Raw genomic sequence first — 17,258 nt, forward strand, 5'->3', positions numbered from 1 at the left:
GAGTAGGCAGTGACTGAGTAAAACAGATGATAGGACTGAGAACTCCAAGGAACCAGGAAGCAGAATCTGAAAAGACAGGGACCTTTCTCCAGGGCTGACAGAAAGGAAGCCTTTACCTAACGTGAGTGCTCTAATTTCCAATTTTAGCCTCCAAAATCTGTTGATAAATGCTTCCAAGTCCACTATTAGCCACCTGACAAAAACCAGATATGTAACTTGCTCTCTTCTGTACCGTCCTCACCCCCTTCACATGCTCAAGGCCATGGTTGCAGTCAGTGTGACAATCATCTTTTTTTTCTATAATTATATTTTATTAATCTTCATAAACATTTACAGAGATTTTGGGTTTCCATTCATTCACCGCTGCACCATTCTCTCTACCCTCCTCCCAGTTTGTTCTTGTCCAAATGCCACAGTGCTTGTCAAAGCCAGTTCTGATCATCTTTTTAAAGTCTTTTTTGCTGACTCTCTGCTTCTCCCAGAATATCTATTTCCCAGGACTGACGTCTCCTGATAACGTACACCAAGTATGTGAGATGAAGTTTCACCATCCTTGCCTCTAAAGAAATCCCTGGTTGCATTTAATTCAAGACAGATATGCTTATTCTTCCAACTATTTGACTCTTTGCCAACACTACAATTCAAAAGCATCAAGTCTTTTTCAATCTATAAATCATTCCTATTCACTGTCCAATTTTCAGATGCACTGGAAGCAACTGAAAACACCATGAATTAGATAAGGCACAAGTTGATCTTTAAACGAAAATTGTTACCGCTTAGCCTTTTTGGAGAGGTCTTTAACAGCAGGTTTTCCCAATGCAGCATTTGTTTATTTTTTAAATTTTTTGACTGCTGCTGCCACAGATGTTGACTGTGGATTCAAGTAAAATTAAATCCCTGACAACTTTGATCTTTTCTCCAACTATCATAAGTTAGCCTATTGGTTTAGTGGTAAGAATTTTTTTTCCTTGATGTTGAGATGTAAGCCATACTGAAAACTATAGTGTTTGATCTTCTTCAGTAAGCACTTCAAGTCTTCTTCACTTTCGGCAAGCATGAGAAAATTGTTTGTTTAAGCCACTCACTATTGGCATTTCTGTCATAGCAGCAGTAGATAACTGATCTAAATGAAAGTTTTCCTTTCACCTCTATCTTGGGATTTTTTTTCTGCCTCCACTACTGTCATTACAGAGTGTGTCAATACAGTAGAGGCAGAAAGTTCAGACATTTCCGTGAAGTCAGAAAGGGAACACTGTCTTATCATCAGTGGTTTCAGTGGGTTACCAAGAGCAGGAGTTTCAGAATCTGGGTGTGGAGTGTTTCAACCATTACTTTTTAATATTTATTAAAGAAAATAAAGATTGAGACATATTGAGTGAAAAGAATAAACTTACAGATAAAAGAAAATTATTCCTTGGTCTAGTTCTCTAACCATCTATGTGTATGGTAACATATTTGGAAGTACTTACAGAAAAATGTATGCAGATGTAGTTCAAATTTTATATGCTCTGGCCATTTCCTTTTTAATTTTTTTTTTTAAACTAACGATAATACATTTGTCTATGTACAGATTTCGCTCTAGGATTGTCTTGGGGAGGGAGGGAAATTGGAAGGGATTTATATATATGCTTACTCTTTACTGAACTTAATTAACTAGAAATTATACCTGATCTGTAATATAGTCAATCCCTATATGGAAAAAACTTTTATTTGTATGACTTCATTCTTATGAATAGTAATGAGTAAATCAGGATTTTTTAAAAAATAACTATTTTCTATGGTTGATAAATGTGTAAATATTTGTACCTTAAATTTATCTTTCAATGTTTTATGTCTTTTCCTGAGTTAAACAAAGAATTCTGCATTTTTATTTTAATGAAACCATTTTTTTTCTATTTCAGAATGCATTTTCTTTCCATTTTAAAGCCTGTGATCTTCATTATATAACCTGCAGGCTATATGAGTGAGGTAATCCTCTATCCCCCTTCTATTTGAGTAGGGGATGTTTCCCCATGCCACCATGTAATTTGCTTTGCAACAATTATTGCTATTTGTAACCATATTTTGTGATCACAAGACACATGTAACTGAATTTAGAATCTGTTAAGAACACAGAAGGCAGCATTGCTGTTTCTAAATGTCATTGACTTAATGATTTTAACTCATAAAATTTTTAAAAGTTCAAGTGCATCAATCCAGATAATTCATTTCTGAAATGTACTTTAGCTAAATACCTCAAAGCGTTCTGTTGTTAGAAATGACTGTCTTTGTACATTATTTTATTCTCCCAATTCCAAGCCCAGTTTTCTAAATTCATTTCAATGAGATAATTTATCAGTCATCTCTAGAGCCTATTTTTAAAAATTAGAGAAGCCATATTTCACATATCCCAGAATGTTTTAGGAGTCATACCTAGAAGCATATGGTGCCTTATAATCCTTTCCAGCCCTCTGATTTAAGAAACTGAAAATATATCTGTAACTGGTGCATTTTTTTTTACAAAAAACTCCATTTTTTGAATGACATTTACAAATGTGTTTTGACTCTTTTTTTTAGCCTGTACTTCTTTTTAAAAGTACTAATTATGAATAATAGCATTGTTTTTATTTAAACAATCTATCTTTGACTTAGTTACTGAGCACACAGTACTGATAATATACTGATAATTCATTTCTCCTGTAAATGCCTGCATCCTTCAATTAGTTAAGGCTATAAAATAACACCTCAAGCAGGTTTAGGCAATAGGATAAAAAATAGAGGGTTAGGGTTAGCCTTTAGCTGAAGCCATATATTGTACATATTACCCCCTTGAAATGTTATTTTTCTTTTTCTTAAAAAGGGAAAGAAGAATGGTGGTGCCAACTGCAGCAGAAGAGTGTTTCTGTGATAAATGACAGTTTTTGATGAATTTCCTCATTCTACCTCCATTAGTAACTCAAGTTTACATTTGGGAGAATTACTTTATATGAATTTATGATGAGAAAAATAGGAAAAAGAAGCCTTTGCAACAATCTTAATTCTTAAGATTGTTTTGGAAATACGTGACAGAAACAAATATCGTACCTCATCCTGAGTTATTTTCATGACTTGATTGGACTCCTGAGAGTGAAGGAAATTGCCCACTGGGTCAATTCCGCCAGGCCAATGGGTTTCTACAGAAAGCGAAGCCTACAAATTTCCCTAGTTTGGAGGCCTTGATTTCTAATTCCAGCTCCTCCTTAGGTCTGCAGTACATTCATCTGGAAAACATTTAGTCGTTTTTGAGAGATTTCAAAATGAGGCAACGCTTGGTCCACTGACTGCCTCTCCCAAAAGGTCAAATACATGACCAACTAAGACATCTCTGAGTCCATATGGAAGAAATAATTGACTAAGTAAGACTCCTATTTCTTAAAAGACTAAGTGTATCTCATAAAAAGATGTGGGCATTTTCTCTCATCAGACCCAATGTTTCCATAATACTAAAAATTTAAAGAAAATTATTTAAAATTTTAAATAAAACATGGCACTGTTCCTGTTTTGTCCTGGGTATGCTAAATAGTATTAATTTTCTAAATGAGTATTTAAGACATACAATAAGAAAGTGTATTTAAGATGATAATTATCTAATATAAAAATTCCTCTGTAAGGATTAGTTTCAATATTTAGGGTAACAAACGTTAAATTAACTTTCTTATTACCTTAGCATAACATTTCATACTGAGAGAGTTTCATAACCAAAATATCTGGCTTGCATTTTTCTAGTTTTACTATTTCAATCTCCTGTGAGGAAAAAGTTATTTTGAAGAAGCAAATTAAGACACAATATATCATCTATGGCATTATTCATACATATTTGTTCTTAAATCTAATGGCATGGTTTTTAGAAAACTGTTTACAAATTTTCTGAATTTTGGATCTTTATTACCACATTACATAAGGATGGCATAAGTTTCTGTCCTTTATACACCCACCTACATAAGTAATCAAGTTGGAAATGCATATTATTGATCCCAAAGTCACTATATTTCAGTCTAAATCTAAAGAAAAACGTTGAGGAAATACTACAAATCATTCTGTGATTTGTAAAGAAGAAGTATGCTAACTACAATTTTAATCCTTGAAATTAGGATGAATTTATTACTATAAATTGTTCATAGACTATACTTCTGGTCTTGATTAACCATCTCAAAACCCCATGGTGTAGGTCAAAAGGGGTCATAAAAAACATAAATGGCCCACCTGAAACCAAAATCACTATTAGAAAGTAACTTAAAACACATGCTTTATTAGTGTCCTAGATTTACCATTATCTTCTCATCAGGGAAAAAAACTCCTAAAAGTGTGTTATTGTCTTGTTTTATTTCAACAACAGCTCAAAATCAAATTTTAAGTGATTTAAATAAGGGAAGAAGCCAAAAAGTTTTAGTAAATAAAATGTATAAGGTCTGGCTTTTCTTCAACGTTGAGAATTTCTTTAGATGATTTCATGAGCTAAATAAAATATTTTAGAAAGAGCCAAGACAATTTTAGGTTATGCTAAATTGCCTTATATTGTGATTTTAATGTCCAGGGACTAAATTTACATGCATTTCCAAGCAATTAAGTAAAGATTTGGCATAAATTACTTATGCAGTGAAGGGACAGATAAACCAAGTGTGATATATACATGCAAAGGAGTATTCTTCCACCAAAAAGAATGAAACAGTGACATGTGCTACAACTTGGATGAACCCTGAAAACATTATGCTAAGTGAAATAAACCAGACCCAGAAGGTCACATATTGTATGATTCTTTTTATATGATATATTGAGTAGGCAAATCCATAGAGACAGAAAGAAGATTAGCAATTACTAGGGTGAGGGAAGCAGGGAATGGAGAGTCATTACTTAATGGTTATGGAGTTTTTTTTATGGAAAATTTTCTATAAATTTAGAAACAACTTTGCAAACAATATTGGGAATAGATTAAAGTCCATAAACTGTACATCTTAAAATATTCATGGTATGTTATGTGAATTTTGCCTAATTTAAATAAATCTCATCTATTTTTACTCTGAGCACTTTAAAACTCACTCCATGAAGAAATGCTCTCAGTATTGTGTTCCAATTTTTCTCTCTTTTGGGAAAATGATCATTTGAAGAACATACAAAGTACATTTTATAGATCATTATTCCACAGATTAATTTCTGTTAACTTTGAGTTTGGTTATGTTTGGGGTTTTTTTTTGTTGGTGGTGGTGGTGGTGTGTACTGTCGAGTCAGATCTGACTGGCACAGGAAGAGATTGCCCCTCCTTCTCCAGCAGAGTATTTGGTGGATTTGAACTGTGCACATTCAGGACTGCAGCATGGCTTCTTGCCATGAGGCCACCAAAGCTCCCTTCTGTTAACTGTGTTTTATATTTTAGAGTTTACTATCTGGAGAAGTGTGATTATCTTAACAGATTTAATTCTATTAAGAATTCAATTGACTTGTTTCCTTTTTCTAACTTCCTAAGGAGACCTAGGAAATACCTTCAATAAGATGGAATAACACAGCAATTAACAATTGTCTTGGGCATACTGAAGATACTTAGGATGGCCCAGCATAGGGAAAGATTCCAATCTATAATAATTCATAGAGGTCTCTATGAGTTGTAGTTGATATGATGGCATCTAACAACAAAAGAAAGATATGAAGCTTAGTTGTGTGCCTAGTTGCATTTACTACAATCAAGATGTTGGTGCAGGCAGGGTAGGGCAAGGTTTCAATTTTTTAGAGGGTCTATATGAGTTTTAATGGCCTCAACAGCACCGACATCAATGACAACTGGAACTGAATGGAATTCAGAGTTTAGGATTTGAGAAAGTTACAAGAACATGCATATTTATCTTATATGGTGCAACAAAGACTGCAAATAACCTTATATGAATTCAGACTACATTGGGCTTTGTGACCATATTTCCCAAAAATTTAGGGAAGATTTCCCATTTTTCAATTTATTTTACATTTTGAAATTATAAAACGATAAATGATGGCAGATTTCTTACATTTTTCTTACTTTAAAAATATTTTAGGTAGTTGTTGTCTGAGTTTTATCAGGTCCTACATTTCCATATATATTTCAGTTATCTTTACTAAGGGACCTATTATTATGTATTCTCAAATCAACTATGACTCATGTTGTTATGTGCTGTCGTCTGTGACTCATAGTGACCCTATGAACAATGGTTCTTAACTCTGCCATATCCTGTGCCATCCTCATATCCTCTGACATAATCTCATATCCTCTGACATATCCTCATATCCTCTGAGCTGTTATTAAACTGTCTCAATCCATCCTTCTCTCTTTTGCTGATGCTCCAACCTTTCTAAGCATGATGTGCTTTTCCTAACAACATGCCCAAATTATGTGAGATGAAGCTGAACCCTCTTGCCTCTAAGGACTAGCCTCCAAACATACTTATCTCTTGGCAGTCCATGGAACATTCATTACTCATCCCCAGCACAACTCAAAGACTCCAATTCTTGTATTATCCTTAGTCTCTGATCAACTTTCAGATGCACAGGAAGTTAACTAAAAAGATCAAGCTTACATCCAATTTACTTTAAACTGACATTACTGTTATTCTTCAGCATTATGGAGATGTCCTTGACAGCAGATTTTCTCAGTGCAGCATGTCTTTTGACTTCTTGACTGCGAGTACCAAGGGTGTTGATTGTGGAGACAAGTTAAGATGAAATAGGTGGCAATTTCAATCTTTTCTCCTATCATGATGCTGTCTGTTGGCCCACGGTGAATTCTCACCAAATGAAGCCAGAAGCCATGTCATCTCTGCATATTTCCTTGTCCTTATGATTTTCTCTTATAACATTTGTCATTCTGTTGAGGGAGTGATTTGCATGTTGCTGTTTATACCTTAGGTTTGTATATTTGTGCTTATTTACAGTCTGTTCTTATGACTACAGAATTTGTCAGTTTGCTGCACTGGAGTGTCGTCTAGGTTGCTGTGCTGCTGGAAGCTATGGCCCTAGTATTTCAAATACCAGCAGGATCATCACTGGTGGACAAGTTTCAGTGGTGCTTCCAGACTAAGAAGTAAGACTGACCTTCTGAAACAACAGGCCTTTGAAAAACTATTAAAGGACCTATTAATTAAATTTACATTCAAGTGGTTTATTGCCTCTAACAACTGTGAAAGGAGCTCTGGCAACTGAGTAGGAGTTGTGCTGCCAATCCAAAGGCAAGTGGCTGGAATCTACCAGATAGATATCCCATGAAAGAAAGATGGGCAATTCCCTCTCATGCAATTTCCAGGCTTTGAAAACCCACTGCGGAAGGGTGTCAGCTGAGTAGGTTGCAATTTGATGGCATGTAACAACTGCAACAACCAATGAAGGGAATCACACACCCAAAGGCCACACCTGTCTAGTGATTCAAACATACCAGGAAGAATGAAGGGCAGTGCTCACCCATGACTGACAGCCTTGGAAACCTGCTGGTCAACTATAAGTTGGAACCAACTCTTGGTTGTCTCTCAATGAAGGAAAGAAGCATCAGCTGCCCTCATCCTTCTTACTGTTTAGCTCCTAGCATACATATTGTGAACATTCTCACAATATATCCTGAATTCATTGCTACTACACTCATTAAGGTTCAGGTCTGTTAAACCTTTCCTTCTAGCTTTGTAACTTTCCATAAAGGCTGAATTGACTAATTAATGCACTATTCTAGGCTTTGGGAAAACTCCTAAATTTCTACAGTGTGCTCACATTTACTCACATAGTTGTTGTTATGTGCCGTCGAGTTGCTTGCGACTCATAGCGACCCTATGTACAACAGCCCTAAACTCCGCTCTGTCCTGTGCCAATTGCAGTCTCTGACACTCCCATCCCAATTATCCCAGTCACTGAATCAATCCACCTCATAGAGGGCCTTCCTCTCCTGCGCTGTCCCTCCACCCTCCCAAGCATGATGTCCCTCTCTAAGGACCAGTCTCTCCTCACAACATGTCCAAAGTATGTTAGACGGAGCCTCAGAATCCTTGCCTCCAAGGAGCCACCCAGTTTAACCCTTTCCAGGACAAAGTAGGGACGATTAATTTAAAGATTGGTTAAATATGTTAGAAAACATTTGTGTATTTTGTAGCGTTTATAAAGGATCAGGTAGATCTATGTATTGACTGTCAAGACATTCTAAAGGACAGTGTTTTTGATTGCCATCAAGTTGAGTACAACTTATAGGAACCCTATGAACAAAAGACCTGAAGCCTGAAGACTTTAACTATTGTTTTTTCAAAGTTCAGGGTTTCCAGAAGCATGTTGTTTAGGAAGTGGATGCCATTCCTGCTTCTTTAGATTAACAACCTAAACAGTCTATATAAAGCCCTACTGTTATTTTTAGGTACCCTTGAGTCTACCATGACTCACAGTGACCTTGTGAATAGCAGATGTGAACTCGACCCTCTCCTGCTCTATCTTCACCATCCGTGATATATTGGAGTACATTGCTCCAGCCACTGTGTCAATTTATCTAGTTGAGGGTGATCCTCTCTTTCACTGACCCCATCTTTCTAAGCATGATGTCCTTTTCCAAGGACAGGTCTCTCCTTAGCAACAAGGCCAAAATATGTGAGATGGAGTTTCATTAGCCAAGGAACACCCTGGCCGCACCTTCTCCAAGACATACTTCTTTGTTCTGATGTCAGTCCATGGGCTATCTAGTACTCTACTCCCAATATCACAGCTCAATGGCATAGATTCTTCTGTTTTCCTTGGTCAATGCCCAACTTACAGATGCATAGGAAGCAACTGAAAAGAACATGACTTGAATTAGACATCGTTTAGTCTTCAAACTGACATCATTGCTATAAAGCTATAAAATAAATCTAGCAGCGCCTCTGGGGAGACATTCAGATCTTTCTTTTCTGATTGCTGTAGTATTTAAATAGAAGGGAAAATTATTTCAGTCTGAAATATAAAGGTTGTCAGCAAGTGATAAGAAGTATGGAGACAAAAAGAAAGAAATGTGAGAACAATATATGACTAACTTCCTAGGTCAACTTAGGGAAAGTTCCTTTGATGGAGGCAGGCATTTCAACCTAAACCTAAGGTTAACAGTGCCCAGTTTCTAAACAGGTAGCCAAGTTTAGCTTTGAAGGGAAGGCAAGGTTTCAGGCTGATGTGAGAAGTGGTCACACAGTGAAAGGCTTCAAATAATCTTTGGAAATATGACTGAGTCAGTGGGGAGCCTCTGGAGGTTAATTTTTTTAAAACTTTTGAAATAATTTGAAATGTACAGAAAATTAGAAAGCTGGACAATGACTAGGGATGACAGAAGGAGAATTTATGCCTTTGAGCTTTAGTGCTGGAGAAGAGTACTGACTATACCATAGACTAGTAGGAAAACAAACAAGTTTGTCCAGGAGAGGGTGAAGCCAGGCTGCTCCTTGGAGGCAGAGTCTGAAACTTGGTCTGACATACTTTGGACATGTTGTAGGACGGGATCAGTCCTTGGAGAGGGATGTCCTACTTGGAAGGGTAGGAAGACCCAGATGGATTGATTCAGTGACTGGTGTAATGGGTGTAGATGTACCAGAGACTTTAAGACTGGCAGAGGATAGAGCAGGGTTTAGGGCTATTGTACATAGGGTCGCTATAAGTTGCAGGTGACTTGACAGCACATAGCAGAAAAATTGCAAATACACTAGAATCTTTCTTCTATGGAGTGGATTCAAACTTACTTCAACCCAGTGCTGCAGTTACTGGGTCAGTCCATCTCCTTGAGCATCTTCCTCTCTTCTGCTGACCCTCCATCTTTCTAAGCATGTCTTTGTCCAAAGAATGGCTCCTCTAAACATGTTCAAAGTATGTGAAATGAAGCTCACCATCCTTACCTCTAAGCAGCACCCTAGTTCAAGATCTATTTGATATTCTGTTAGTCCACAGGATATTGAATACTGTTCTCCAACACCACAACTAAAAGGCATCAATTCTTCTGTCATCCTATGTCATTGTCCAAGTTTCAGATTCATAGCAAGTAAACTGAAAGACTGCCTTTCATCAGGTGCACATCACTTAACACTCTGGAGATGTTCTTGACAGATTTTCCCAATGTAACATCTTCTGATCTCTTGAACACTGGCGCCAAGGATGTTGATGGTGGAGCCAAGATGAAATGGCTGACAACTTCAATCTTTTCATCATTATGATGTTGTCTATTAGCCCAACGGTTCTACATCATTCCCTAACCTACAGATCCACATCCCTGCCTATGTATAACATTACTGGTGATTGGTGATGAACCAGAATTTCATGATAGTAGAAAAGAAAGAAAAAGATTTGACCAGCTCTTTTCATATGCTCTCATTTGGGACTACTTAAACACAAATTTTAAAATCTTGAAACACAGGTAATTCACAAAAGACATGGGGTTCTGTTTGTTCTGTCAAGGAAATAATTAACAAAGTAGAAGTTGGAAATGACTCATAGCGGACGCTTTAGCAGATTTTCAGAGGCAGTAAATCATATGGGAGACTGCCCATCTTTCTCCTATGGAGCAACTAGTGGTTTCAAACTGCATGTTTTCGGGTTGGCAGCACTCCTTACCACTAGGGCACCAGAGCTGCCTAGAAATACATTAGTTGTTGTATATCATTGAGTGAGAACCAACCGATAGCCAAATAATTGTTTTTCAGTCTACCAGTGTCACTTAGTGTGTAAAGAATAAATGATTTGGCATTTCTTATTGATAGGTATAAGCCCTGACCTTAACAGATACATAACTTTGAGTTTATGCTTGAATACAGAAAAGAAAAAATGAGATGGATCAATAGCATTTACCATTTTATTTGTATTTATTGAAAAAATGGAAGATGAAATGCAAGGCAACGGTTACTTTCTTCATATATCTAATCTGATCTACTAGAGATTATATGACCCTACTCCTCCTAACATAAGAAAAGTCAGCACATCAGTTGTCAAGAATTTTATGAAATTATATGGATTATATAAAATTAGGCTATGTAAAACAAACAAAAAATATTATAAATCATATAGACTTCCCAAACATCAGAAGCTTCCTTTATGAATATGAGGTCTTTAGCATTATATTCATAATCATTAAAAGTTCACAAAAATCAATCATACTGCGTAACTCCCAAAGGAAAAAACTGAGGAAACTCATGGGTAATTTTTATAGCTTCATTGTAGAGTCCAAGATCTGAAAGAAATATTTTAGCAAATATTTAATCTACAGTGGAAAGAAAAAAAGAATAATTATTTAAAATAATTCCACCTAATTATCTTTTCTTGCTTTGTAGAGGTCAATTTATTTTCATGATCCAGTTTCTAACACTAAAGGGGAAACGCATATTTAACTCTAATTCTGATAAAAGGAAAGGCATGTAGGACAAAGCTCTGATTCCGATAAAAGGAAAGGCATGTAGGACAAAGGACCTCCTCCCCTTTCCATTCTGAGATCCATAATCCAGGCACAGTTGCAGTTTGGTATACTTTAGGTTTAGAATGCATTATCTGAAATCACACATTGAGGAAAGAATAATGAGAATTTGTTTTTTCTTGTTTTCAAAAAACTTCTCTTTCTAGAACTTAGACACAACCCCAAATACCCTCTTCATTTTCAACTGGGATCAGAATATTCCAATTTAAAAATGTAGCAGGGCTTGCAATGGTGAAAAATGCTGCTATGAATACTGGTGTACAAATCTCAGTTTGTGCCTTAGTTCTTGTTTTCTCAGGGCATATTCCAAGTAGTGGAATAGCTGGGTCAAGCGGCAAACTGCCTTCCAGATGTGCGCCATTTCACAATCCCACCAACAATATGTAAGAGTTCCTTTCTTGTCACATCCTCTCCAACATCTATTACTTGCTGCTCTGTTAAAGAACACGGAAACAGCCCATATGTCCAACCATAAACAAAATGGATTGAGAAATTATGAATGTACCAATGGAATACTATGCAGCACACAGGAACAATGATTTTGTAAATTATTACCTAACTTGGGAGGGATTGGAGAGCACTATGCTGACTGAACTAACTCAGTCCCACAAGGATAAATATTGTATAAAACCATTATTGTAGAACGAGTATAAGGATACAAAAGGGATGGGAAGTTGGAAGCGGAAGGATGAGGATGTGCAGGGGGAGGGAGGGGGTTAATCATGGGTTCTACAATTTGATGGGGGTGGGTGGGTGAGGAAATTTCAAAGCATTTGTTCTTGAAAACAATGTTCAAATTTTATAAACAAACTAGTAGAAAATAAAAAAAAAAAAGAAGAAATGGCAGGGGCTAAGACTCAAGACCAAAATATAACTGATTAAGAATAAAACTTCTCCTATGAGAGCAAACCACTAGCTATTAGAATGTATTATTTACCAAATGGATGGGTTTCTTCTTTATACTGGATATAAGATGTGCACATGATGGTTGCCTTGGGTGTAACTCTTCCAACTACTTCAATGATCCCAGCGAGTTCTTCATCAAGCTAACACAGAATAAAATGTGTTATGACACTTTGTAGCTAGCAGTTAACTTGAAAAATTGTCAGAGTTTGTTATTATTTCAGTTCATGAAATAAGATAAAGTGAACATTTACTGATGCAAAAGTTGAGTTATAATTTGCTGAAAATATTTATTGAGTACTTGTTAGTAATTTGGAAGTCTTACTATATTTAGTAATAGTTTTAAGTCCAAAAATATAGTTAAATGTTTAAAGAAAAAAAAGAAATCACTCAACGATAAAGAGTCAAAGAATTTCTAGCATTTTGGCACATAGTAATTTCTTTACAAGAACCCACTTGTATGGAATAATTCTATTATCTATAATATTTAGCACAGTCTGTTTTATATATAAAAGTGCATTTCTCTCTCTTGAGGGAAAAAACACATAAATAAATGCTTTAAGCATATTAAAGACAAAAGTGGTAAGTAATTGCGCTGTCAACCCTTGGTAAGCAGTTCAAACTGAAGGAGGATGGACAATCTCCTCTTCCCTGATCTACTGCTTCTAAAAACCCATTGGAGGGTTAGCTATGGGTTGGTTCTGACTTGATGGTAAACAAACATAACAGACCTCCTGAAGGAAAAGTGAGAAAACATGTAAGATTTTTTTTCTTTAAGTGATCTTATAGTTGCTCATAAAGAATGACAACTATTATGAAGAATGACCTATATTAATTTCATTAATAACTCTTTGCCAGAACTAAGTCCTCCAAAGAGTTTTCAGAAGCTCTCTACTAGAGGAGGTGGTGGATTCGAACTACCCAACGCAACTCCCTATCCACTAGGCCATCAGAGCTCAAAATAAACACACATGAAGAATTAACTATGAAGAATTAATACTTAAACATACAGGATCCATCAATTCAACAGTTCCAGTTTTTCCTTCTCCATCTGAAAGAACAAATATTTTCCCAGTGGGGTGAATCTAAAAAAGAAACACAATTTAAAAAGTATAAAACCTTTTAAAATAAAATCAATATCCACCAAAGATGAACTGATTAACCTTTAATAAATTCTCACAAAACTGGTTTTTTTTTTAAATGAGTTTATTTCATTTACATTATACTTATGACTAGATCCAATAAGAAGATACCCTATTAAATCTAGATTTCCGATAAACAATGCTCTTTTAGCTAAGTATATGTCTTTCTGGAGACTAAGGTACGTCTGATACAGGCCATGGTCTTTGCTATAATTTGTTATGCATCAGAGAGTTGGACAATGACTAAGGAGGACAGAAGGAGAATTGATGCCTTTGAGCTGTGGTGCTGGAGAAGAGTGAGGGTACCATGGACTGCTAGGAAAACAAACAGATTCATCTTGGAAAGGGTTAAACCGGGCAGCTCCTTGGAGGTACGGATTCTGAGGCTCCGTCTAACATACTTTGGACATGTTGTAAGGACCGGTCCTTGGAGAAGGACATCATGCTTGATAGGGTGGAGTGACAGCGCAGGAGGGGAAGGCCCTCTATGAGGTGGATTGATTCAGTAACTGGGATAATCGGAATGGGTGTGTTGGAGATAGTACGATTGGCACAGGATAGAACAGAGTTTAGGGCTGTTGTACATAAGGTCGCTATGAGTCGCAAGGGGATCGATGGCACATAACAACATGTCTTTCATCATATTCACCTTACATGTTAGGCTGTAGTCTGCTCTAATCGTCATAATTCCCAATCAACTCAAAGGAGGTTAAGTTTGGTTTTGATTATTTTGTATTTTTATTTGCTAAATTTGGAAACTATGATAAGAACAAACTAAAAAGGGTCAATATTAAGTTACTCACTGTTGTCAAGTAGTAAACAACTCATAGCTGACCTTCCAGTGGGTTTTCAGAGGCTGTAAATTTTAAGGGAAGAGAATGCCCATCTTTCTCCTGTACAGCAGCTGGTAGATTCTGATCCACATGTCTTTGGGTTCACAACATAACTCCCTATACACTTCCACCAGAGTTCCTGGCTAGCACTGTTATTGTTGTTAGGTGCTGATGAGTTGAGTACAAACCGCAGCAACCCTATGAACAGATGTGAACCCTTTCCTATCCTGTGCCTACCTCATAATCAACGACACATTCAAGTTCATAGCAGTAGGCACTGAGTCAGTCCACCTGGTTGAGGGTCTTCCTTTTCTTTACTACACCTTTATATGTATGATGTCCTTCAACAAGGAATAACTTCTCTCAGCAACATGCCCAATGTATGCAAGAAACAGCCATCCTTGCCTCCACAGAGCACTCTAATTTCACCTTCTCCAAGATATATCAGATTTTTTTTTTCACAGTCCATGGGCTATTCAGCACCCTTCTCCAACAGCACAGTTCAAAGGATCAATTTTTCTTGTCATCCTTTTTCACTGTCCAGCTCTGCTAGGGTTATTTCTTTTTTAATATTACTGACTTATTTACAAAGTTTGAATATATTCTCACAAAAGAACCTTCTCATTTCCTTTACCCCATCCATCTATTGAATCATGCAACCCCATGACTAACACCCTTCCCCCCACCTTGGATCCTCATACTCATTGTACAATAATGGTTTTCTACAGTATTTGTCCTTGTGGGACTGAGTTAGGTCACTCAACATAATGCTCTCCAGTCCCTCCCAAGTTAGGTAGTAATTTACAAAATGATTGTTCTTTCGTGTGAATGCACAACTTCTTAACGCATTCATATTTAGTTGGACACCTGGACTGTTTCCATGTTCTTGCGATGGTGAACAATGCTACTATGAACACTGGTGTACAAGTTTCTGTTTGAGCCTCAGTTCTCACTTTCTTGGAGGCAAGGATTTTGAGGCTTTGTCTGACATACTGTGGACATGCTGCAAGGAGGGACCAGTCCTTGGAGAGGAATGTTTTGCTTTGAAGGGTGGAGGGACAGTGCAGGAGAGGAAGATCATCAATGAGAAGGATTCAGAACTAGGGTAATGGGGGTAGCAGGTGTGTCAGACAGAGACAATATATTGCCACAGGATACAGCAAGGTTTTGGGCTGTTGTAGACAGGGTATCTAGGAGTCAGAGGCGACTTGACGGCATATAACAATAACATCATCATATTCCAAGCAATGGAAAAGCTGGGTATATGGAATTTCTATGTTCAGCTTTTTGAGGAATCGCCAAACTGCCTTCCAGAATGGTTGGACAATTTTACAATCCCACCAACAATGTAAAGCTCTACTAGTTTTAAGGTCTCTAATTTTTTTTTTTATTAAAAAGACTCAAAAGAAAACATTTTGTTTTCCCCCTCCCCCGGTATCAAGAAGCCTGGGTATTAAGTGTTGACCTACCAAACAAAAGGTTAGTAGTTAGAACCTACGTGGAAAGACTGATGCAGCCAACTTTCTGTTAAGCTTTATAACCTTGTCAATAGATGGGTTCTATTCTGTCTTATAGGACTGTTACCAAAATGGATCTGGTGTGTGCCACAGTATAAAAAAAGTGGGATCTGCTTACATCAACGCATTACACAGAATGTCTATTTGAAGGGTGAATGTTCTAAAAATCAAGCAGTATGAAGTACAGAACTAGCTGCCTGTTGATTCAGTCACCAGAGACCATTTAGTGTGGTACATTAGTGGGTAGGGAGTTGTGCTATTAATTCAAAGTTAGCTCTTTCTGGAGGTTCGGATCTACTATTAGCGCCACCAGAGAAAAATGGGCAAACTCCTCCCATATGATTTACAGCCTCTGAAAACCTGCTGGAGAGTCAGTTCTGACTTCAAGGAAAGGGGCTGAGCTGCTGCTTGAAGTTGTAATAACACCTATTTTGTATAGTTGATGTGTCGATGAAATAAGCATCAAAATATGCCTTTACATAATAGTTCTCTTTCCTTCAGCTTTCCTCAGTCACTGATTCTGAGATTCTGTGCCCGTTTCTCACCTGTGGGATAAGGAGATGCATCTCTCCTTTCTAGCCTTTAAGATTTCACAATAACACTGTGGTAAAATAACAAGGCTCCTGTGAGATCTGGTAAGGGATAATCAAGGAATACTTTACGGAGAAGCGACTTCAATGAGGAAGAGAGGTTGGAAAGGAGAAAATTCCTTTAAAGAAAACAGGCAAATCAGCTAAGTGGGGAGTTATAGGTGAATTTGGCTAAATTCAGAACATCGACGTGGGAATCAAGTGCAGTTTCTTTACGTGAATACAGACGGAAGTTTCGATGGGGGAGGGGAAACATTCTAGAACTGGCAACAGAGAGAATTCGAAAATATTGCGTTTCTGCGTCGAAACAAGACACCCCAAACAAGGCTGAGAATTTCCCTTCAATAAAGTCCAGTCAGAGTATGCTGACGCTCTGCGGCTTTCTATTCCCCACCCTCTGTTTGCCCATTCTGATGGCCACAGGGCCTTCCCCTCTTGTTAAGAGACTGGGAGTCCGCGCACCTTTTCTAGCCTTCCGACGAAGCAGACAGGTCGGTCGATGAACTGAGCCAGCATGCCGGCATTGATGCGAGCTCTGGGCAAGTCAATCACGTCCATCATGACACATGCCACACCGGCCACAGGCGGGAAAAAACAGCGACTGCCACTGTGAGTTCGCGAGCGTTTATGGGGAAGATTTCCTGTGCACCAATCGGCGTAGATCACATATCCAGAGCTACCAATAAAAAGCGCAGAAGGTCCTATCGAGGGCGGGCTGTCTCCAAAGGAGGTGGAGAAGGACAGAGCCTCATGCGTCCGGAAGTGGAGATCCGCTGCTTAGTGACGCGCGGCGTCCCGGAAGTTGGTTTGGGCAAAGTGGACAGTGTGGGCGGAGTTCGGATGGGGGCGGG

General features: G+C 37.6%; 1 protein-coding gene across 1 annotated transcript; it reads right to left on the reverse strand.

Moving 5' to 3' along the window:
* Positions 1-11,099: 11,099 nt before the first annotated feature.
* Positions 11,100-16,968, reverse strand: RPA3 (replication protein A3, 14kDa). Its single transcript, XM_006880235.1, has 4 exons — positions 16,870-16,968; positions 13,336-13,410; positions 12,360-12,468; positions 11,100-11,182 (listed from the first exon to the last, which is right to left on the reverse strand). The coding sequence occupies exons 1-4, from the start codon at positions 16,966-16,968 to the stop codon at positions 11,100-11,102; spliced, it is 366 nt and encodes a 121-aa protein (XP_006880297.1).
* Positions 16,969-17,258: the final 290 nt, after the last annotated feature.

This window comes from Elephantulus edwardii, unplaced genomic scaffold (assembly GCF_000299155.1).
Source record: "Elephantulus edwardii isolate Elephantulus edwardi_28Jun2011 unplaced genomic scaffold, EleEdw1.0 scaffold00007, whole genome shotgun sequence".
Lineage (NCBI taxonomy): Eukaryota > Metazoa > Chordata > Mammalia > Macroscelidea > Macroscelididae > Elephantulus > Elephantulus edwardii.